This window comes from Erigeron canadensis, chromosome 1 (assembly GCF_010389155.1).
Source record: "Erigeron canadensis isolate Cc75 chromosome 1, C_canadensis_v1, whole genome shotgun sequence".
Taxonomy (NCBI): domain Eukaryota; kingdom Viridiplantae; phylum Streptophyta; class Magnoliopsida; order Asterales; family Asteraceae; genus Erigeron; species Erigeron canadensis.
The window spans coordinates 23,242,670-23,267,571 of NC_057761.1; the positions used below are offsets into that span (position 1 = coordinate 23,242,670).

The 24,902-nt window shown below is 34.8% G+C and overlaps 2 protein-coding genes across 2 annotated transcripts; both read left to right on the plus strand.

Annotated features, from left to right (window-relative positions):
• The first annotated feature begins 750 nt into the window (after positions 1 to 750).
• On the plus strand, positions 751 to 7,830 carry LOC122606002 (U4/U6.U5 tri-snRNP-associated protein 2-like). Its single transcript, XM_043778975.1, has 9 exons — positions 751 to 1,183; positions 4,757 to 5,001; positions 5,784 to 5,868; positions 6,028 to 6,213; positions 6,303 to 6,470; positions 6,552 to 6,689; positions 6,788 to 6,959; positions 7,240 to 7,414; positions 7,511 to 7,830. The coding sequence occupies exons 1-9, from the start codon at positions 830 to 832 to the stop codon at positions 7,608 to 7,610; spliced, it is 1,623 nt and encodes a 540-aa protein (XP_043634910.1). The 5' UTR covers positions 751 to 829; the 3' UTR covers positions 7,611 to 7,830.
• Positions 7,831 to 11,414: 3,584 nt separating this feature from the next.
• Positions 11,415 to 19,283, plus strand: LOC122600434 (cell division cycle 5-like protein). The gene is made up of 4 exons (XM_043773148.1): positions 11,415 to 11,740; positions 13,486 to 15,192; positions 16,929 to 17,210; positions 18,308 to 19,283. Exons 1-4 carry the CDS (start codon positions 11,564 to 11,566, stop codon positions 18,983 to 18,985), a joined length of 2,844 nt encoding a protein of 947 aa, XP_043629083.1. The 5' UTR covers positions 11,415 to 11,563; the 3' UTR covers positions 18,986 to 19,283.
• Positions 19,284 to 24,902: the final 5,619 nt, after the last annotated feature.

Below are 24,902 nucleotides of genomic sequence, written 5' to 3' on the forward strand. Positions count from 1 at the left end.
GGAATATGACTCATAAGTCATATGGATGGTTGGCACATTCAGGGGATGCCATGACCCATCCCACCTTTTTGTGGGTATTTTACCGGTTATCCGCTAAAGTTCCAACTAAATTAACCCCATAACTAAAAACAAAATACTAGGAAATTAATTAAATATCAAAACTATAAAAAGGGGTTAATTTTTTTTACCTTAAAATAATTGGGGTGTTACAGTTTGAATAGAGTTATAAGCTTGTCGGCCACCAAGTGAGTTTCTTTGTTCGAGTCTAGGTTATCTTGTCAACATATTTGGATTGGGTCTTAATTTAAATGCAACCTAAGTTAGTGTATCATGGAATCGAAAGTGGATGATCTTCTCATCCTATTTGATATAAAACAATTTTCTTTTCGATAAATTCTTAGGAATTTCTAACTCTTTCAATCAATTAACTTTTTAATATAAAATCAAGATGACGTGGTGTCTTTAAAAAACCAAAATCTTTTTAACTACTTTATTTGTTAATCTTGATTTTAACATTTAGAAAACTTTAAACATATCTAATTTAAGGAAAAATGTTAAGTAAAATATATAGTATCTATCTTAGGTAAGTAGAGGGATTATGTAAAATTCAGGATTAATTTATATAAAATTCAAGAATTATGTATATTTATAAAATTTAAAGGTTTAATATGTAACTTTTAGATATTTTCCCTTAATAATTTAATTAAAGACATTAAATATTTATCTAAACAAAGCCCTAGAAACTTAATATTTATTCACTCGCAGACGAGGAACAGAATCACACACAGAGAGACAAATTAAAACCCCCAAATTTCACTCTGTCCGTACGATGAAAATGAAAAGGGACGGCGAAGAAGAAGACAATGAACAACAACAACAACACTTAATCAAGAAACAGAAATTAATCGAAACAACATCATCGTCTCAGCTTGCTTTCGACAACGCTCTGCTTCCTCTTTCGACATACGATGATGACGATGAAGATGACGACGATGCTGCTGTTAATAATAATCATAATAATAAAAATAATAATAATGGTCAAAATCTAGAGAATAATGGTCACCCGGAAGAAGAAGATGATGATGATGATGATGAAGAGGAATTTAATCACAATAGAGGAAGGGGTAATAGGATGATTGAAATTCGTCGAGATTGTCCATATCTCGATACCGTTAATCGACAGGTAAAAATGTCTATTAACATATATATATATATACTATATTATAAAGCAGATCTTTCATGTTTATTCAACATTTAATTTCCTAAAATGCCCATATTTCAATTCTATATTTACCTAACACCTTTTTTCTCTCTTCAAATCTCAATCAATCATTTGTTTTCTCTCTCCTCCATAAATCATTTATTCCTCCAATTCATTCAAAATCTTTTATCTCAAAAACCATACATTATATGGGTGTTCTTAAAATTTCATGATCTCATTCGATATACTTTCGACCCGTACGGCTAAGGCATTTGGCTATCACACTACGTGACCTATCACCCCACCATCTCACCGCCGCAACACGCGGGTACTTGCTCTCGTGTATATATATATATATTATATATATATTAAATTGATTATTCTTATTGGATTCCAAGTTCTAAGTTTACCCTTAGGATGTATAAGTTGATTATCTGCTAATGCTTAGCTTAGAAACATAAGCTGTTAAGATAAGCAATCCTAAATATATTATATGCTTGTGGTAATCGTTTAAAGTGGTTACTGGACTTTCCTGGCTTTTCAGTTGTATATGTCACAAAAGATTTTAGTAACCTTTTTGATCATTGTTAGTTCTATTAACTAGCATTTACAAGTGTTCAGTGTGCGACAAAATATGAGAGATTGAATTTAAAACTCTATTGATGCTTTATGTTAGTTAATTTGGTGAGACGACTCGATTTCTGATAGTGTAAGTATGCCATGGGTCGTTATTTTTGTTGTTTGGTTATGCTCACTTTATTGGCTTCCTATGTTTTAAGCCTAAGTAGTTAGGGACATAAATTTCGGTGTTTCGGTCAAGGACTAGTATACGAAATATCGTTTTTTTCGGTGGTATTTCTGTAATTCTAATATTATATATATTTATATATATATACATATATAAGAGTAAAAGATAAAACCTAGAAGTGCTGAAACAGAATTCGCATTGCTGAAAACAGAAAAACAGATTGCTAAAAACAGATTGCTGAAAACAGAATGCAGAAAACAGATTGCTAAAAACACTCGAACTGAAAAACAGAATTCAAGTTACTGAAAAATAGACTTCAGCAAACAGAAAACAGATTTCCAAAAACTGAAAACAAAACGTCTACATGAAACTGAAAAACAGAATTGCAGATTGTTATTTATGTTGCTGATTGTTATATATGTTGTTGCTACTTCATAAAATAGAAATTAAGATAGAAAATAAGATACAAATCATATGTTGTTGCTGCTTGAAGTCTCTACTGCTGCTGCTTGAATCTTGATCCGATTGGTTTTTATGAGAAATTAGGTTTGGGTTGGGTTTTTTTTGGTGGGTTTTATTATTCATGGGTTTAATTGACATATGAGCTATTAAAAAGAAAAAGCAACCCATTTATTTTTATTAAGTTAGGCCCAAAAAAGAAGAAAAAAAATTACACCGAAATAATCACTAATTTCACCGAAATTTAGATAGTTGATTTTTGGTGAAATTTCGGTCAAAACCACCGAAAATTTCGGAAACGATATAAAAACCCAAATTCAAAACCGGAATTATGTTCTACCACCAAAAACCGAAATACCACCGAAATTTCACTGAAATTGATAACATAGCTTTAAGCAACCCCCAATGTTTCAGTCAGAAGATAATGCCTAAGTTTTATGTTCTTAAAACGTACGCTTATGATCAGCTGGGCTCTTTTAATGAGGTGGTAATCTGTCCAATGCTTTATGACCTATGAGTAATGAGTAATTAGACTTCGAAAGAAAAATATCTAAAACATTGATATAGTATCAGAACTGTAGAAGGATGTAGTTAGATAATTATTAAGATGAGCAGATCGATTTGTCTGGTTATGCATTTGTTGTATTTACTGTCAACTTATTAAGTGATTGTGTGCTACAAGTCATTCAGCTTCCTAAGTCAATTTATGCTATACTGAACGATGTAGTTAATTTGTTGTATTATCAATGCAAGCATTTCTAAAACCCAATGTTTTCCCGAACCGAACGGCGAACCGTTATGAGGGCCGGTTCAAGGTTCAACCGGTTGGAACGGACTGGAAAAATTGGGTCTTATTTTTTTTTTTCAATAAAAATACTTTACTGGCCAAACATATCTATACGACTAGTTGAAAAATGTAAGCAAAAAGCAAAGATAGAAGAGTGGTTAGGCCGCATCACATCCATAACGCATGTCAAGTGTTCGAATCTAGCCACCAACATCCGTTTTTTCATTATTTGTTGTAATGAAATACATATTCATCATATATATTTGAAGCAGCTGTCTCCTTAGCACAACCTCCTTCTTGGGAGAGTTGGTCAGGGATTCTTCCTTAAGATTCCGAGGTCGCCTGTTCGAATCTTGGCTTCTACAAAGATTTTAAACATCATTTAGAACTATCGAACCGGTCCGTTTATTAAAACCCGGGAACACCGCCGGTGCACGGTTTGACTGGCCGGTCGTGTCCGGTTTCAAAACAGTGCTAAAAACGACGGAGCTTAATGATTGCTACATCTTTAGCCATATTTTACAGTCATTGATATTGAGAATTTTAGAAGGCTTAGGTTGTTTAACATTAGATCTTGGACACAAGATAGTCTTTGACAATAGGTATGCTAATCGTCTTATATATTGATTTGGTAGAATTCGCTCTTACCTTGGTTTGTAACTTATCATCCACTGGGTTCTCATCCTAGGGAAAAGATTATAGGGTTAGATGCATAGATTTTTAATAGTAGCTGCAAAAACTAGTTACTTGTTAGATGATCAAATGGAAAGTAATTCTGGCAGTAATTTTACATGTTTTATGCAAGTCATTATATAGTTATTTCTGGGATAGTTTTGTTGCAAGTTTGATTTTAGACTTAAGAACTGAGAGATAGAAATTATTGGAGCATTATGTGTTGACTAAGAGAATACTACTCTGTGCACTGAAAGTTGGTAACGGTCATGGCTATTACTACTAGTTTCTTAGGTGGATATTGCTTATTTATCAGTACGTCTAGTTGTATCTAAGACCAGGATCCACGGCAAGCCTTCATAATATTTTTAAGGGGGAAAGTTTATATTTTTAATTGTTGGTGTGAAACTGACTTTTTCTTAAGTTGATGCTGGCATGCTGCTGAAACAAACGAAAACATAACATTACCTATTCAGATGAAATGATAACTTGAAACTTTTTTTTATTTATTAAATGCTTTTTTTACGTAGCAGTAAGCCAGTGACTATCACAGGGTGCTATACCCTAGCTTTATAACTCTGAATGGCATTTTAATCTGCAACAAGTGAAAGTAGCATAGGATGAATGTTGAGATTTTTAGGATTTTGTGATACTTGAGAAGTTAGTAAATTTTTTAATGTGAAATCTTGGACTAGAGAATATGGTTACCAGTATTGCCGTATTGGGGAATAAGGAAAAATAGAAATGATAATGGCGGTAACTTCAATATGAATTGTAAACATGTACTCAGGTTATTATCACGTATTAGTTATGTTTTAATTGTATATTGACACATATTGTGGAATAGAGGCTTTCAGTCTATAATTTAATTGTACATTATCTTTTACAGGTTTTGGATTTTGACTTTGAAAAGTTTTGTTCGGTCTCTCTATCAAATTTAAATGTGTATGCATGTTTGGTATGTGGTAAGTATTTCCAAGGAAGAGGGCAGAAGTCACATGCATATACTCACAGCCTTGAAGCAGGACACCATGTCTACATCAATCTTAGGACAGAAAGAGTTTATTGTCTGCCTGATGGTTATGAAATCAATGATCCTTCACTCGATGATATTCGACATGTTTTGAATCCAAGGTTAGCTGTTGATCAACATCATTACGTGTGCTTTCTCTCTCTATATGTCTCATTTAATGGACATGAAGTGATTCTAAGTTTTGTGATTGTTTGGAGGTTCATGATTGTGTATTTTGACCTCTTTTTGCTTTTTAAGTGAGATCGTTTGTGATTGTTGAGTAATTTTCTGTTGGTCTGAAACTTATAAATGTTTACTGTTAATAGTTCTTTTCGTTGTTTCTCTGGAAATGCATTACTAACTAGTGATAACGAGCATGGTACCCGCGCAATGCGGCGGCGAGTCGGAGATGACGGTGGTGGCGACATCTATTGGTGTAGGTAGAAGTATTTGATTTAAAGGGTTAGTAGAGATATTTTCTAATATAATAGACTAATGGTGTAATTTAATATTAAGGGTTGATGGTGATTTAATTCATTAAGGTATTTTGGTCAATTCGTATGTCCCATTTATGTAAACTTTCAACATAGGGGTTATAATTTTTATATAGTAGTATGGAAGTATAGAAGTATAGATGTGGTTCATTATTATGTCTCTCTTTGACCTCCTGCTGCTGTTTGCTAGTTGGTTTTTGCCTGGACTCTGGAACTTACGAATATTTGCTTCTAATAGTATCCTTTGTCCTTTTGTTTTTTTGTCTGGATTTGCATTACTTAGATTTCTTTTTCGTTATATACGTATTTCTTTTGATTTAATTATCATATTCTTTTTCGTTATATACGTATTTCTTTTGATTTAATTATCATACCTATGATGTTTAGATGTTTCTGGTCTCATCTGATAGGTTTAGCAGAGACCAAGTTTTGCAACTTGATAAAAATAGACAATGGTCAAGGGCGCTTGATGGGTCCGATTATCTTCCTGGAATGGTATTTCATTATTTCAGTCCTCTATATTTCATTTGTATTTGATGTAGTTTGCTGCCCTCAATTTGATTTAACGTTATGATCAATTTGACAGGGTAGCAGAGTACATGTCCTTTTTGTTTCAGTACCGATGGTAATATTTTGCTTTTGGTGATTCTCCAGGTGGGGCTTAATAACATTAAGGAGACTGATTTTGTTAACGTCACCATTCAATCTTTAATGCGGGTGACTCCTTTGAGAAACTTCTTTCTCATCCCTGAAAATTACATGCACAGCAAGTCTGTTCTTGTGCAACGTTTTGGTGAGCTCACAAGGAAGATATGGCATGCAAGGAACTTCAAAGGACAGGTTTGATCACATCAAATTCTATAATTTATCTCTACATCTATCATCTATGGCTTTTGCATACCTAGTAATATTACTTTATTGAACTGTAGGTGAGTCCTCATGAATTTTTGCAAGCGGTTATGAAAGCTAGTAAAAAACGATTCCGCATAGGTGCACAGTCTGATCCAGTTGAATTCATATCATGGCTTCTAAATACCCTGCATGCAGACCTTAGAAGTTCGAAGACTAGGAGTAGCATTATTCATCAGTGTTTTCAGGTATGACAGTTTTTTATTTCAGTCCTGGCCTAGCTTTATTTGCTTACTCATTTATATTGAATGAGAGTTTACTCTTTTTAGGGGGAATTAGAAGTTGTGAAAGAGACTAATGCAAATGACGGTGCTGAGACCAGTAGGATGCCATTCTTGATGCTTGGACTAGATTTACCGCCGCCGCCACTTTTTAAAGACGTGATGGAGAAAAACATAATTCCCCAGGTTTGTGCTTTGAGTTTTATTTTAAGTTTCTGTTGCAAAATGGTTCAATAATCAACATTGAATTTATTTGCTGGCCTGACTTTAAATAATGGTTCTAGGTTCCACTTTTTAACATACTGAAGAAGTTTGATGGGGATTTAGTTACTGAAGTTGTGCGCCCTCATATAGCCAGGATGAAATATCGTGTTACAAGACTTCCACAGTATCTTATTCTTCACATGCGCCGCTTCACAAAGAATAATTTCTTCGTGGAGAAAAATCCAACCCTTGGTGAGCTGTTATACAGTTTATTTCATTTTTATGACTGATGAAGAAAGATAAGTTTTACTTATTAGTGTTTGGTCCACACTTGTTACATAATTTCATCCTTTGGGCTTTTAAATCAACTTTTACTGGCTTTGACATGCTATGGCCTTCCTCTAGCTTTCGCTGTGGCGAAAGAATATCCTTCTGATTTGTAACTTATACAGCATTTGCTTCATTATTGTTTATGTTTGATTACCAAGTTGCCCGTTTCTCTATGCTTATATCACTTTCATTACTCTTTTAGTTAACTTTCCTGTGAAGAATCTGGAGCTGAAGGATTACATACCACTACCTACACCAGCTAAAGAGGAAGAAAGAGTGCGTTCCAAGTATGATTTGATTGCAAATATTGTTCATGATGGCAAACCAGGTGAAGGATCATATAGGGTGTTTGTTCAGCGCAAGTCAGAAGAGCTCTGGTAGGCCCTCCTCTTTTAGCTACATTTACGGATTTGCTCTCATCATGTTGGTTTTTTACCAGTGTCATCTGAAGTTTCTTGTGTCATTTTTCTTAGGTATGAGATGCAAGATCTCCATGTTGCAGAAACACTTCCACAGATGGTTGCACTTTCCGAGACATACATGCAGATATATGAGCAGCAGCAGTTGGGATGATCATTTGGTACCAACTTGTTTGTTTGTTAGGTAAGAGCTCATGTGATGTAACTTTGTAAGATGATGTGAAAGAGATCACCCCATGATTTTTGTAGCCTAAGATTTTACGTTTATAATCTGACTAGAATCAACGACATTTGCGTTGTAGCACCATGATGCGTGAATCAAGTGGATAATTTTATTTACACTATATTTTTCAGGTTTTTTCAGATTTTTCAAATTGTTTGAATTGCACCAATGCTTTTAGATCCGTTTATGCTACGGATTTACAGGCCTCTGAAGCTATTCTTGATTTTTTTCATTGAAGTGATATTGCTGTCTTACACATGTAATCGGTTATAAGAACTATGTAGTATGCACCCCGTTGTTTGTGGTCCTTTGTACTCTTCGCAGGATATCCTCTTTAGTTTATTTGCCATTGTTATCGGGTTTCATTCTGATTCAGTTAAGCAGCAATTCCTGGACCTTGTATTATCATCCTTGATCTTGAGTGGTACTAGTGATGCAAGTAACTGAGAAGCTGCCTGGGTTAGAGCTGGCATATCATGTCCGATACGACACGATAAGACACGAACACGATAAGACACGAATACGATAGGGTTAAACACAAACAAGACACGATAGCTAATCGTGTCAGTATTTCCAAACACGGACACGACACGATTTTTAACAGGTTACACGATAAGGGACCTGTTAAGGGACTTGTTAAAAGTTACACGATAAGGGACCTGTTAAGGGACCTGATAACGTATCTTATTGTGTCTTAACGTGTCTTAACGTGTCTTATCGTGTCCTTAACGTGTCCTTAACGTGTCTTTAACGGGTCTTTAACGTGTCTTAACATGTCCATATATATACTACTTATCTTATCGTGTTTTACAGGTCCGGACCTGTTAAGACACGAAACACGTTAAGGCCAAACACGAAACACGAAAAAACCAAGTCGTGTCGTGTCGTGCTAACAGGTCCGTGTCGGAAATTGCCGGCTCTAGCCTGGGTGCCTTCCGTTATCATCTAAAACAAGACACATTTTCTTATTTTTAAAATAAGAACTTGCGTTTTCTTTACATTAAACGAGGAATAGTATCCGCGCAATGCGGCGGTGAGATGGTGAGAGTGATAGGTCAAAAGAGGTGATAAATCATAAAGTGTGATAGCCAAATGTCTTAGCCGTATGGGCCCCGTACTCGAATTTTAAAATTCGTCGAAAGTATATCGAATGACATCTCTAATGAAATAACATGAAATTTTAAGAACACCCATATAATTTTTATAGTTTATCGATATACGGTTTTTGAGATAAAAGAAATTGAATAAATCAGAGGAATAAAATGATTATGGAGTAGAGAAAAAAATTGAGTGGTTGAGATTTGAGGAGAGAGAGAAAAAATGAGTGGTTGAGATTTGAAGAGAGAGAGAAAAAATGAGTGGTTAGGAATTAAGGGTATTATAGGCATATTAGATAGAGATGTTTAAATTAGTGAATAAAGAAGGAGGGTAATTTAGGTAGTTCAAATCATCTTTTAAGACTTTAAAAAATGACAAAGTGCTTTATAAGATACTATAGAAGTATATATATATATATAGATATAGAAGTATAGACTAGCTATCCATTTGTCCTCGACTTATCAACAATATTAATGATTTAAATATCTAAAAATTCATTAATTTGAGGTTGGAAATGGCCAAAATGGGTGCCAAATCAAATTTATACTTCTATAATACCTTATAATACAAAACCATTTTTTTTAATTAAGATTTTGAAATACCTAAGTTACCTCCATAAATTCAACATTCTTTACATTAGGGATGAGTAAAAAACCGAAACACGTGACCCGACCCGAACCGACCCGTCCGAAGGGCTAACGGGCTAGGTCACAGGTCAAGTTTTTGTTGCATTTTCGGGTCACGGGTCGGGCCGGGTCAAGCCAAAAACTGGAAAAGGGTGAAGGAAACCCGTGACCCGCCCGAACCATCACGGGCCAGGTCACGGTTCAATTTTCATGTACTTGCGGGTCGTAGGCCAGGCCGGGTTTTCAAGGGTCGGGCCATTTGCACAGCCTACTTTACATTCATCCATTGAATGTACCCAAAATACCCATAACAATTTCAACCCACACAAATACAAACCATAATCTAATTATCTATCTACATCTATATTATTATTATTATACAGCAAATCTCATTTCGTTAAATTTTAAGTTTCAATATTTCACATTTCATCAAGGTCACATTATCTCAATAACTTACACTACTTGCCGGCGCCACCATCACCACCAATCACCGCCACCAACACCGTCGACACTACCGCCGCACACCAACATTCGTTACTGCCACTGTCGACGCCATTACATCTCCATCACCCCTATCACCTCCACCACCGCCGTTACCGCCGCACGCCACTACCACCCGTCACCGCCATCACCGCCGCATTGCGCGGATATCTTTCTTGTATATTATAAAGCAAATAAGGTTTCAACTTTCAACAATGTAGACATGATAATGCATGATGTACCATACATTAATGTCCCACAACTTTCAACTTTCATTTTCATCTCCTCCTCAAATCCCAACCATTCATTTTTTCCTTTCTCCTCCATAAATCATTTTATTCATTTAATTCATTCAAAAATTTTTATCTCATAAATCGTATATCGATAAATCATAAAAAGAATATGGGTGTTCTTAAAATTTCATGCTTTTTCATTAGAGATGTCATTCGATATACTTTCGACGAATTTTTAAATCCGAGGGCGAAACCCGTACGGCTAAGACATTTGACTATTACACTCTATGACGTATCACCTTCTATGACCTATCACACTCTGTGACCTATCATCCCATCATCTCACTGCCGCTAACTCCACGGCCGCTGCAACGCGCATGTACCGTTCTCGTAAACTATAAAGTAAAGACACCTCATTAGAAACCTGAGAAGTTGTAGAAAACAAGTATTCCTGGCAATGAATTTAGTCCATGTTCTTGTATTTTCTATTTACAAGCTAATATTATAAATGGAATCATCATTTTTTAAGAAAAAAAATTCAAATATTTTGAGATAATAAATCTGCCAGCACCAAAGGTCCAAACAGATGAACCTTAGGAGTTCGCAGTTTAGATTCCGATTGCTGACCAAGTTTACAATGACAATTGGCAAGGCCACTTGATTACGCTGTTTTAAAATTTGATGTAATCCCATTCGGTTTTCACTTAGAAGATCTATATGAATATGAATTTCGGTATAACACTTGTTAAAAAAGTAAATCCACTTTCTTGCTACAAGATTATATGAAGGTTGCGTAAACTATGAAATTATGGTTCTGTTTGTTTGCATCTAAATGGAATGGTTGAACATCGAATTTTGAATCGGTTAGTATTCACTATGTTTGATTTGGATAACTAAATACTAATCTAGCAAAAAAAGGTGCTAGATTGTTTCATTTGATAGTCATCGTTAACACTTTAATAACCCTCCTGGACATACTTTTTTTTCTTCCCTCACTCCCGACTTTCTTTCTTCAATTCTTAACCCTCAAAAGTTAATAATAACCCATTATTTTGGTTAACTATTAATTTTTTTTTTTATATTTATGGTAATGGTAATTTAATATATCCTAGTTTGGGCCTTTTAAAACCATTTGAAGCCCAACCCCTAAAACAAAAACCTCAAAACCAAAACCCATAACATATTCAAAAGCGATACATAAACAAGACTCTGCCTTTATTTTTTTCTTCTCAGTTTTCGTTTCCCCCACCGAAATCAATAATAATAATAATCCCATCCCAATCACATCAGGGATTATCATACATCATATCATAATAATAATAATATATATATATGTAAAAAAATAAAATAAAATTAGGGTTTATAATTTCAATCAATTGAAATCCCTCAAAAGACATCTGTGTGCGTGAGTGAGTGAGTGAGATTTTGAGAATAAAAATCGGGAAAGATGAGGATAATGATAAAGGGAGGCGTGTGGAAGAACACGGAAGATGAGATATTAAAAGCGGCGGTTATGAAATATGGCAAAAATCAGTGGGCCCGTATCTCTTCTTTACTTGTTCGTAAATCTGCTAAACAATGTAAAGCTCGTTGGTATGAATGGCTTGATCCTTCCATTAAAAAGGTACTCTTCTTTTTCAATACGACGTCGTTTCCTTATAATTATTATGTATATATCGATGTATATTCCCTTTTCCATTTGATTTACGGAGTTATTAAGTTGTAAATCCCATGTAACCCTAGAAAAATTGCTTGCTTTTTGATATTTAGTAAATAAATAAATAAGTCGGAAATTTTAGTGTATATATATACATATATTGATATATATATATATATTGTGTGTGTGTGTTTTTAGGTTAAGAAATTGTTATACTTTTATCGGCATAAGTTGAGGGATAGTTGGCTTGGTATTGATACTAATAGATGAAATAGAAAATTAAAGCGTGTATAGAAAACGACGATTGGTGTGACACACTTTGCGTATAAAATGTTTTATGTTTGTGATTTTGCTTGAAAAGCTTAGGAGAATTTAGCTGGGATACGTGGAGGTATTGGATTCGTATTTGTTTTATTTCGTGTCAATAGACAGATTTACATATTAGAACAACTATGTAAAAGGCTGTTGTGCTTAATATATAGTTTAGAGAGTTGCATTATTCGATTTAAGGTCATATGTTTTATATTTTGGTTGTGTTCGTGGTAAATATGTGCATTGATAACAGTATTGTGCGGAATTTTTAACTGTTTTTTTTCGACGCTGATACTTTTACGAAATAAATTTCCAACAATGCGTTTTGGTTATGTAATTAAAACACTATGTGCTTCTTATGGGCTTTTCATATTCACATATGACGAATGTGTTGATTCAGTAAGTTATATCGTTATGGAATAAAATATTGCTCTCATAGTTTACATACGATAATATCTGTAGACCAGAACCATGACGGTTCATAATTTAATTGAATTTCTACTGCAACTTTTTATCAACTTAGGTATTATTCGCTGTTGATGATATATGTTTACTTGTTCCTTCATATGTGGTTGAAAGATGTATTATCGTGTTTGAAATTCATGATTCTCATTGTGTCTAAAAAAGTGGCCATTACTCAATTTGGAAATGGTCTATCGGTACAAACAAATATGGATAGTATGGTTATCCTAAGTTTTCTTCCCAACCTTTAGATCTGCATACCAGAAGACAACATTAAATTGGTATATAGTGCCAGTCTAATTGCATGTTGTACAACTAATTTGAAATAGTACTTACATGAAAATATCAAACTACTTCGGTTATATCTCGAGCAGATCGAATGGGTCAAATGGAATGAAAGTCGTATAAACTTCATTCTATGGCATACAACTTTCTAAATCTTTTTTTTTTTTTTGGTAAAGATATGGTTTATAATTGCAATAATTTTGCTTTTGTGAAAATAGATTTACACATAATATTTTTTAAATCTTATTTCTAAATTTCACAAAAAAGAGTGTGTGTGTGTTGTTGTCCCAACCTGACCATTCTTACTAAAGTTTGACCCCTCTAGACATATGGCATGTTTTTCATACCTAAGTTAGTGAGTAAACTACCAAATACCAACTCAATCTGTTCATGTGAAAGTATTGGATCAAGTAATTTTTTTTTTTATTATCATTTAGCCTCAATAGCATTAAGTTCTGTTTTTGTTTCTGTGGGTGCTGTGCTTCATTAACCATTTCAGAGGAATTGTTTGTTAAGCACTAAATCTGTTCCTTAAAGCAGTTCCTTGGAGATATAGCATTTGTGGTTTTTTATAGTTAGCCCAACTTTGTTCATTTCACAATATTAAAATGTTTCACATGACATAATCTGACTCTCTTTCTTAATTTTCGCAGACTGAGTGGACAAGAGAAGAGGATGAGAAGCTGCTTCATCTTGCTAAGCTCATGCCCACTCAGTGGAGAACAATTGCTCCTATTGTTGGTCGAACACCATCTCAGTGCCTTGAGCGTTACGAAAAACTCCTCGATGCAGCATGCGCAAAGGATGAAAATTATGAACCTGGGGATGATCCTAGAAAATTGCGACCCGGAGAAATTGATCCAAACCCAGAATCAAAACCTGCTCGGCCGGACCCTGTTGATATGGATGAAGATGAAAAAGAAATGCTTTCAGAAGCCCGGGCCCGTTTGGCCAATACTCGGGGAAAAAAGGCGAAAAGGAAGGCCCGAGAGAAGCAACTTGAAGAGGCTAGAAGACTTGCTTCTTTACAGAAGAGGAGAGAGTTGAAGGCGGCTGGAATTGATAATAGGCACAGGAAGAGGAAGCGAAAGGGTATCGATTACAATGCTGAAATCCCATTTGAAAAAAGGCCCCCTCCAGGTTTTTATGATGTGACTGATGAAAGTTCGGTAGTTGAACAACCAAAATTCCCTACCACCATTGAAGAACTAGAGGGTGAGAGACGGGCTGATAAGGAGGCCCGTTTGAGAAAACAGGATGTTGCAAGGAACAAAATCGCACAGAGACAGGATGCTCCGTCAGCTATACTTCAAGCTAACAAGATGAATGATCCAGAAACTGTTAGAAAAAGGCCAAAAATGAATCTCCCGACACCACAAATTCCTGATTATGAATTAGAACTAATTGCAAAGTCTGGTCTCCCGGCCTTAAGTGAAGATTTGTCAGAAGGAAGTGGCGCAACACGTGCACTTTTAGCTGATTACACTCAAACCCCACGTCAAGGAATGACCCCACTTAGGACCCCACAAAGAACACCAGCCGGAAAACAAGATGCTATCATGATGGAGGCTGAGAATCAGGCCCGTTTAAGACTATCTCAAACACCGTTACTTGGCGGTGAAAATCCTGATTTGCACCCTTCTGATTTTTCCGGTGTCACCCCAAAGAGAAAAGAAATTCAAACACCAAACCCAATTTTAACACCAATGTTGACTCCAGGACCCACTGGCCTGACACCTAGGATTGGAATGACACCAAGAGATGGTCATTCTTTTAGTGTCACCCCTAAAGGAACACCCATAAGAGATGAGCTTCATATCAATGAAGAAATGGAAATGCATGATAGTGCTAAACTTGAGCTCAGAAGGCAAGCAGATATGAGACGGAATATACGATCAGGTTTGACTGGTCTTCCACAGCCCAAAAACGAGTATCAGATTGTGGTCCAACCTGTTCCTGAAGATATTGAGGAACCTGAGGAAAAAATGGAAGAAGATATGTCTGACAGGATAGCCCGGGAGAAGGCCGAGGAGGAAGCAAGACAGGTGGCCTTACTTAAAAAAAGGTCCAAAGTGTTGCAACGGGAGCTCCCTAGACCGCCAGCTGGCTCATTGGATTTGATAAGGAAATCTTTGATGAGAGGCGATGAAGATAAGAGCTCATTTGTTCCACCTACTCCGATCGAACAGGCTGATGAGATGATCAGGAAGGAGCTTTTGTTGCTTCTGGAACATGATAATGCAAAATATCCTCTTGACGAGAAGATGGAGAAGGAGAAAAAGAAAGGAAAAAAAGGGGCTGGCGGGAAATCAGTTTCTGTTCCTGTAATAGAAGAATTTGATCAGGATGAACTGAATGAGGTAATTTCTTGAACAGTTTATGCTTAAATGTTGGTAGTATTGTTGGCAGTTTGTTTCATATACTTCTCTTTTGCATGTATGCACATAAATTAGAGAATGCCCCATGCTAGCCAAATGAAAATACTAGGAAAAGGAAAAATTAGTACACTGTGGTCTAAAGAAAAAGCATACTCATACAATCTATGGGGCATAAAGAACCGAATTTTTGGAATAAGCATATTTTTTTTTACCACCTAAATATAATTTTTAACTTTCATATTATTATCAGACAGTCGATTGTGTGCATGCATCTGATGCTCCAATGGTCGCTCAAATCATACATATACTCGCACTTGCGCCCGCACAAACACACACATATATAATCTATGCATATGTTTTTGGGGTAATAGGGTAAAAATTACCCCGGTTTGTGTTTATTAATCCCCAAAAAAAAACAATAATAGTTCAGGTGATGTGACTGTGTGCCATACCGACTTATACATGTACATGCTATGAAGCAACAACCAACTCCTACAATGGTGACAAAACACTCCGAAACTAGCTTATCTAGTCATTGAATAGAAATACAAAATAACGATACAATGCATATACTATATAGGCTGAATTTTCATACTAAGTTGGAATAAGTAGAGATGAAGGTAGCCTCCGTTTTACCAATGGGTCTTCCACTCTTCTAGTCTTTCTCAACTGAAAAGTCATTAGCTTGAGATTGTGGAAATAACTGCCCCAATAACCTGATCCTCTGATGGCTTCTACTGTCAAAACAGTCTAGCATTCCGTTCTTGCCATAGATAATAAACCATAGTAGCCATCACTAACTTGGATACCACAGTTAAGATAGAGCTTTTCTTTGCTATAGGGATGAGACCATGGATAATATCATCCCACTGAACTAAGGCCTGATTAATACCAGCCACACTATTAATTTCAAGCCATACCCTTGTTGAATCAGTACACTCGAGAAACAGATGGGAATTGGGAATCAGGTAGTGTATTATTACAAAATGGAGATAGCAAAGCCAAAGACAAGCCATGCAACATGTCCCGTGCCCCTGTGTCTTTAATTTTCTTTTCATTACAATCCATAACAGGAATGGATGCTTAGTAACACATTGCCTGTACCATACAAGATGGTACAGTATTATTTCAAGAGCTCTTGTTTGAAGCATAGTTGTCAAAGACGAAGGCGCACTCAAAGCGCAATGACCTCATATGTGCCTAGGCCAGAGGAGAGCGCGGAAAAAAAAGCCCACTTAAGTAAAAAGCAAACCAAATGCCACCCAAATTACTAACTACCATTTAACTAACCCATAATGCGTTCAACACAAATTGTTTAAAACCATCGACCAAATTTAATTACAACCATCCGATTATGCTGTCATCCTCAAATGTGTATATAGCAGCACCTTGATTCATTGTCTCTGACAAATGATAATGAAGAAAAATTCAGTTAAAGAAGGTATATAAAATAGCAGAAGACTCTTAGTAATATAAAATTATAAGAAACCTTATCTTTTTGTTGAATGAAGAGTAGGCTGATTAGTGATGATATCATATATCAAGTGATTTTTGGAACAGTGATTTTGTTGTGTATCCCCATAATTGTAAAGAGCGTTTTATTGTTTATGGGCCTTGTGCCTAGGATTTCAGGCGCTGGGGGTTGGCCTGAGCCTCGCCTTGCGCATTGGTACTTCTATTGTTACTGAACTTACTAATAAGGAGGGTTTGCTTTGCAGGCTGATCAAATGATTAAAGAAGAGGCAAAATTCCTACGTGTTGCAATGGGCCATGAGGAGGATGGTACTGATGAATTTGTTGAAGCACATCGCACCTGCTTGAATGACATCATATACTTCCCTTCCCGCGATGCTTATGGTCTCTCTAGTGTTGCTGGAAACATGGAGAAGCTTTCAGCGTTTCAAGATGAGTTTGAGAATGTGAAAAAGAAAATGGAAGATGATACAAGGAAGGCGCAACGCCTTGAGCAAAAGATAAAGCTTCTTACCAATGGATACCAGGTAAAACAAGAAATTTTAAGTTTTTGGCTGATTGTCTCTTTAGATGACATAACTTGTTTCCGTACTTGAAATGAAACCTTTCATGTTTACATTCAAGGTACTGTAATTGTAGTTTTATTTCTTTACGTATCTGTTACATAGGAATCTTAAAATATGTGTTTCTTAGAACTTGGGTTTTCCATGAAGCATGGTTTGTTAATTTATCTTGGTCTTTCACTATTTTGAAAAGCGTTATTAATGAGGTGGCAATTGTGACCCGCTAGCTTTCAAAAATGGGTTGATTTGACCTGTATTTTAAATGCAAATGCGTCTGTAAAATAATCTAGTATAATATAATAATGATCTGACAATATGTTCGGCTAAATGGGCCAAATGAGTTTCAAGGGTTGAATGGCGAGTTCATTTATAGAGTTCTAAAGTTGTTTAGCGGCCCTCTACCTATTTTGCCTACTACAGTAGTTGACAGTGACCTGTGCTATATCTTTATTTTTTGAAAGGTGAATTTCGCTTGAAAACTTCGTGTTGCGATTTGACAGCGGGAGGTCTAACATACGTTGTCTTAACCGGGTCCGCGTTAGAGAGCTCCCTCGAAGTAGAAATGCCTATTTCAAATACCCGATGGGGGGAAAACCCCCTACTAATCCGCCCGAAGGCACGACGATCAATAGGGGTAAACCCCGCCCTCTCAGACTTGAACCTGGGTATACCCAAGCCAAGCCTTCATAGAAAGATTACCTATGTACTTCCCAAGTCTTGAACCCAAGACCTCCTGCTTGTAAGGCAGGTGTTCAACCACTTGAGCTAACGAGGAAGTATTGATTTGTGCTATATCTAGTACCTCTCTTTTGTAAGAATTTACTTGCCGTTGTAGAAGACCCATTTTATTTAGAAATAAAGTTGGAAAAGCCAACTTCATTAATTAAAAGCATTTGTCATTTTTATGCCCTAATTCAGCATGCTTTTTGAACAAATCGTATCTGAAATGCAAATGTTCAAGTTGGATGAAATTTGTTGATGGTTTCTAGTTTTTTTGTTTGCTTCACGATATTGTTCAGGAATCTTTTAACTATTATTACTAATGGTTACTACATGTACAGATGCGATCTGCAAAAATCTGGTCGCAAGTGGAGGCAACATTCAAGCAGATGGACACAGCTGGGACGGAATATGAGTGCTTCCAAGCATTACAAAGACAAGAGAAGTTAGCTGCATCAAATCGTATTAATAGCATCTGGGAAGATGTACAAAAGCAAAAAGAATTAGAGAAAACTTTACAGAGTCGCTACGGTGATCTGCTTGCAGAGCAAGAAAGGATCTACAATTTGATTGGAAAGTACAGACAAGAAGCAAAAAGACAAGAAGAAATCACAGCAGCTGCAGCAAACATAGAAGCTGCAGAAGTCGTAGAAACTGAGTCCGGGTCTAAGATTCCTGTGCAGGTTGAGGAAGCAAATTTGACAGTTGATTCCAATTTGCTTAATGCATGTTCCAATGAAGAGACGGATGGTCCTTCTGAAACACCACACTATACAAACGATCAACATACCTCTGATGATGGTGGAGATTCAAGCCAACAAATCAATGTTTCTGATGGTTTACAAGTTCCCATTGTCGTTTCTGAAAACGGTGAGGATGATGCCAATCAAACAGTTGTAGCTGAAATCCCTAAAGTAGATGTAAGCTTACAAGGTCCGGTTGATTTGCCTGGAAGCAATTGTGTGGGTGATGCAGATCAAACAGTTGTAGCTGAAATCTCAGCGGAAGATGAGAACTAAGATATCCCCTTAAGCTAATTGGGTATCTGATCTTGCATTTCACGTGTTGGGAAAAAAGGGGAAGATGACAATGAATATGGAATCTGTATCTCTTTGTCTCGTTCACTGAATTCAGAAACACTCCCTTTTCTCGTTGTGCCTAAAAAGATTTTGGTTATATGCCTGTGATTTTTTATTCTATGAGGCAGTGACTGTTGAGAGGATGTATTAAATGTTTTCATACTTTGTATTCTGTGACATAATATGTTATGTGACGAACTTACAATGAACTGCTTCACTTTAAAGACTTTGACATTCACACGCCTTCTTGCTAAGGTATTGCTTTCATATAGTTGTATTTGCAGGTAGTATGTATGGTTTTACTGCTTCTTGTTTGTGAAATTTTCATTATGATATTCAGTTTGACGCGATGATATGGGTTTTCACATTGATGGAAAAAACGTGTCATGGTTGCAGGCCTTAATAATTAATAATTTAATCACTCAAGTTTTATGTTTTTTTTTTTTAATTTAATAAACAAAAATAACACTATTCTCATTATTTAATTTCACCTTATAGATAAAAAGGCAATATACTTGGTTAAAAACACACATTCTGTAAAATAAATGAAACAAATAAAAAAAAAAAGATTTGTCCATTAACTCTTGCAAATTAATTTTTAAGAGTGTTGATTTACCGATTATCAATGACACGGCAGATCACTCTATCTTTTATAATTTTTATCATTTTTATATCCACTTCAATCTATAAAGCATTATATCAAAACCAAAGGTGACCTTGGAATTTATTCGGTTTATATTAGGGTCTTGGGTTATAGGAGTGTGTGGCTATATCTATTTATTATCGAAAAAGATAATGTTATGTATCATCAAAGTAAGGGTTACTTGAGAACTCACAAATAAAAAAGAACGCGAGAATAATTCTGTACCATTCATTTTTTTATATTTTCTTTCTTCCATTAAATAAGAAAATTCACCCAAATCATTTAAAATGCTTTATCTCACAAACTGTAAATCGTTAGACGAAACAAAAAGCATTGGTATTCTTAAAATTTCGTCCTCTTTCATTAGAGATCCAATTCGATATAATTTTGACGGCTTTTTAATTTTCCCCCATTGCGTTCATCCTACACGTGTGTAAGATCATTGTTTTCACATGTAAATTAGTAAATGAACATATGCACACAACAATGAAGGTCAAGGGCGGAGCCCGTCAATCCATGGCACAGCCATGGTAGCCAAGGACGGAGCCCGTCAGTCCATGGCGGAGGAATAGCGGCTAAGGGCGGGGCCCGTTAGGTAGATCATCCCTCACTGGTCACCCCCTATGACCTATCACCCTCTATGACCTATCACCCCCACTAGCTTTGGTTTATGAATATCCTTAAGGGCGAAGCCCGTTCCGAATCATAATTTTTGTTCAACCTACACATGTGTAAGTTATGTGTAACTACCAAAAAGAAAACGAAAATTAAAAAGTCGTCAAAACTATATCGAATTGAATCTCTAATGAAAGAGGACGAAATTTTAAGACTACCCATGTCTTTTGTTTCGTCTAACGATTTACGGTTTGTGAGTTAGAACATTTTGAATGATTTGGGTGAATTTTATTATTTAATTGAAGAGAGAGAAAGAGGAAAAGAATGTGTGGTCCATAATGGTTCTTGAGTTCTTTTTTTTTAGGAGTTTTCAAAATAACTCACCCCTGTATCATCATGCGTCCCAAAACACCAAGTCACCAGTGGTGAAAGCGGTGAAAGCTGATGTGACACCGAGTGACATTTTACGTCATCTTAAGTCGGATTTCTTCATTTCCCTTATATGCTTTAATGTTTTAGCATTCTTCAGTTGAAAATCATAAGAAAATTAAATTTGCACCATTGCCTGGTCATGCGGCCGATTGGCAATACGTTTACTGTAGAGCTGTTGAGCATACCAAAAATAAAACATCGGATTACCCACAAACTAAATTCGTGTGTAAATGATTAAAATTTGTGGGTAATTGACTAATACCCACCAAATTAACCAAGAGCATATATACGTGGGTAAAACCTCTGAGGGTAATTTATACTCACAAATGATGTGATCAGTGGGTAATTTTACCCATGACATATTTAGTGGGTGATTGTGTCAAATTTGTGGGTAAATGTTATGTGACACTTTTCACAACTACACGAAATTTCCCACCAAGTTGTGGCTAAATCTAGAGACATATAGTGGTGTGTAAAAGTTTGTGGGTAAATATTTTTCAGTTTATCCATACATATTTGTGGGTAAATTACACACGATGATAACCATGTGTAAACCCGAAGGTATATATTTTAAGTTACGCTTTATAATTCATGGGTAAAAAAAGAAATTTGCCATGAGCATAATCGAGTGTAAAAACGATTGGGTAAATTACAACATTTTTCCGTAACAAATCGTGGGTACAGTCGCTACTAAATTACACACAATTCATTTTCTACTAGATAAATCGTATCTAAATCATATACCATCATATTGGCAAATTCCTGGGCTTTGTATATCAATGTGGTATATTGATTGTATTATAATTATCACAATACATACTAACATTTTAGAATCTATATCTATCCATATCTATATATATATAATATAATATAAAGTTGAGTTATAATTGCTTTATTAGAACCAGATGAGTAATAATTGTTTTGTTAAAACAAAATTTATGAGGGTATTCAATGGTCATGTATTTGGTTTATGTATTAGTTTAAGAATTCATGAGGGTATTCAATGATTATGTATGTGGTTTATGTATTGGTTTAAGAATTTGGGATTTTTTGTTGGGATTTTTTGTTTATATTTATTCAATTGATTATGAATGAATGATAATAAAGTTAGTGATACGAAAAGTCTTGAACTGCCATGGTTTGATAATGAAACAAATTTTTATTATTTATGTGAAAATTTATGACTCATAATAATTTTAATTACTTTTGGTTAATAATAATTAGCTAATGTATTTTCTATAGTTGTATTTAATTATAGATATCTGTATTATATATACTAGCATGGTGTCCACGCAAATGCGGCGGTGACGGTAATGTGGTGATGGTTGGTGGCGGTGGCGACTGATAATGATGACGATAAGTAATGTATGTTATTGATATAAATATAAATAATATAATGGTTAGTGATTAAATATATATATAATATGAAGTGGAGTTATAGTTGCTTTGTTAGAACAAGATGAGTAATAATTGTTTTGTTAAACCAAAATTTATGAGGGTATTCAATGGTCATGTATTTGGTTTATGTATTAGTTTAAGAATTCATGAGGGTATTCAATGATTATGCATGTGGTTTATGTATTGGTTTAAGAATTCGGGTTTTTTTTGTTTATATTTATTCAATTGATTATGAATGAATGATAATAAAGTTAGTGATACGAAAAGTCTTAAACTGCCATGGTTTGATAAAGAAACAAATTTTTATTATTTATGTGAAAATTTATGACTCATAATAATTTTAATTACTTTTGGTTAATAATAATTAGCTAATGTATTTTCTGTAGTTGTATTTAATTATAGATATCTGTATTATATATACTAGCATGGTGTCCGCGCAAATGCGGCGGTGGCAGCAATGTGGTGATGGCTGGTGGCGGTGGCGACTGATAATGGTGACGATAAGTAATGTATGCTATTGATATAAATATAATTAAAATAATGGTTAGTGATTAAATTAGTGAAAAAAGAAGAAGAAGATTTAAAAAGTAAAGGGTATTTTAGTAATATTGGATAGAGTAACTTTCAACATTACCATAAATAAAATGGGCTATTTATTTTATATAGAACTAGCATTGTACCCGCGCGATGCGGCGGTGGTCGTGACGGCGACGGTGTGGTGGTGGAGGCGAAGGTTGATGGTGGATGCGACGTCGAATGCCGTAGATAATTCATATAAAAGTAATTGATTTAAAAGGTTAATGAAGATATTTTAGAAAAATAAAGGATTGATAGTGTAATTTAATTATTAATGTTAAGAGAATAGTGTATGTGAAAATATTTTAAAAGGTTGTAATCTTGTAGATGAAAATATTACATAGGAGGACATTTTAGACATTTCCCCATGTAACTTTCAACATGGAGTATTTTCTTTAATATAGAGTATAAATTATAGATTTTACATCGGAAGAACTTCTTATATCCCAGCCGAATTAATATCATGACTTAGTTAATAATCTTTTGGATGTCCAAGCTCCAAAAGGCCCAATTAATTTGCAGGAGTTTTAACTTAGGCTGTGTTTGATAACGAAGAATGATTTAGTGCTAAATGATTTTAAAATTTGAATGGTTCAACAGTTCTGAATGAATTTTTTGAAATCTCTCCTGAATGAGTAATCTGAATGATACAAAATTACCATTTTAACCTTCTAACCGAATTAAGTTTGGTACATCTGTTCTATTTTTATTTTTACATATAGATGGCACTCAACAAATTTAAAAACATAATATTATAAATCATACTCATAAATATTCTCTTACATTAACATCCTCTCACACTTATATCCGTTGAATTCATCAAACATTAGATTGAAGCACTTAAAAATAGTTAATTAGCAATTTGATCACGTAAATTGGCCATATATTCATTTCTTTGAGGACCTCATTCAACTCCATGCATGTTTTGTTCCACGGCACACCCATGTTGTTCTTCTCTAGCAATGATGGTACTCGCGTCACATTCCTCAAAAAGTTGATCTTTTCCTTATAAAGTTAGGCACCCCAACAAACAATCATCATAAACACAATTTCATCTTCCAAATTCATCTGAGCTTAGAACATAATATAAAATAAAAGGATGGCATTAGAATTACACTCTAGCATATACCAACCATTAATTACTAGTATACAATTTGTGATTAAAAGATATTAGATAAGCAAAGGATGTCATTTAGAATTCACAAAAGCAACACAACTTGTATTCTTGGCATGCACCAAAATCCAAGAATTCATTAAAAAAAAAAATGTGTAAATGCTACAGCTTCTTTGTAATCAACCTAACAGTCCAAACTTACTTCCATCATTCTTAATCCACTTGTACAACTCTTTAATTTCAATACCAACCAGAATTTCTTAAAATTGGCACTCTCACAAAAAAGCAAAACGATTTTAAAAAAAATGGTATAGTAAAAACGATACATACATGATGGATATCGGGCATCGCACATTTAAGGCTTACCCCAAGCCCAAGGGACCGGGGACGGCGTAATTATTGGTAACACAAATTAGAAGGATATCAAGAAGAAGAAGGTTATTGTTGTAGGCATATAATAATGATGGATCATTAGATTTGAAATCAAACCTCTGCCTCTTCTGTTACTAAAAGAAACCTAAAAAACAATAACAAAATGATAATGATTAAATTACTAAACTCAAATACTACTAAAATGATAATGTCTTATTTATATGTATTAATAATATAAGTCATAACCAAAACTTAATATGTTTACCCGCGCATTACGCGAGATAGTTACAAATCATATTCAGATGTAAACACAGTCTCTATAAACTTTTTTTTTTTTTTTTTTTTTTTTTTTTTTTTTTTTTTAATCAAAATGGTTCCATAAGCATTTCTTTTTATCATCAGAACCGTTCCATAATTTCAAAATTTTATCTCCATGAAGTATGGATGATTACTTGAAACCGCTTTAAAAATAATCATTGAAAGAGTCTTAAAGATTGTGTTGAGGGAGACGTAGTGGTTTTATTTTTATTGGTAATATATAAGCATTTCAAAAGATTCTCTTGTGCTAATGTTTATTACTTATTTATCGGATTAAAATGTTTGATTTTTAATGATCTTGTTTAGAAAGTTAGATTTATCAAATGTGATGTATCTTTAAACAAACAACTCCGACACTTTTTAGGAGAGCTCTTGGGTTCGAGTCTTGC

What these genes read in the sequence shown, in the direction of transcription:
- LOC122606002 (XM_043778975.1), top strand. Translation starts at nt 830, where the DNA reads ATGAAAATGAAAAGGGACGGCGAAGAAGAAGACAATGAACAACAACAA. An exon ending in CGACATGTTTTGAATCCAAG is followed by an intron (nt 5,002 to 5,783) that starts GTTAGCTGTTGA and finishes CTCATCTGATAG; the next exon opens with GTTTAGCAGAGACCAAGTTT. An exon ending in AGAAAAACATAATTCCCCAG is followed by an intron (nt 6,690 to 6,787) that starts GTTTGTGCTTTG and finishes TAATGGTTCTAG; the next exon opens with GTTCCACTTTTTAACATACT.
- LOC122600434 (XM_043773148.1), top strand. Translation starts at nt 11,564, where the DNA reads ATGAGGATAATGATAAAGGGAGGCGTGTGGAAGAACACGGAAGATGAG. An exon ending in TTGATCCTTCCATTAAAAAG is followed by an intron (nt 11,741 to 13,485) that starts GTACTCTTCTTT and finishes TAATTTTCGCAG; the next exon opens with ACTGAGTGGACAAGAGAAGA. An exon ending in ATCAGGATGAACTGAATGAG is followed by an intron (nt 15,193 to 16,928) that starts GTAATTTCTTGA and finishes TTTGCTTTGCAG; the next exon opens with GCTGATCAAATGATTAAAGA.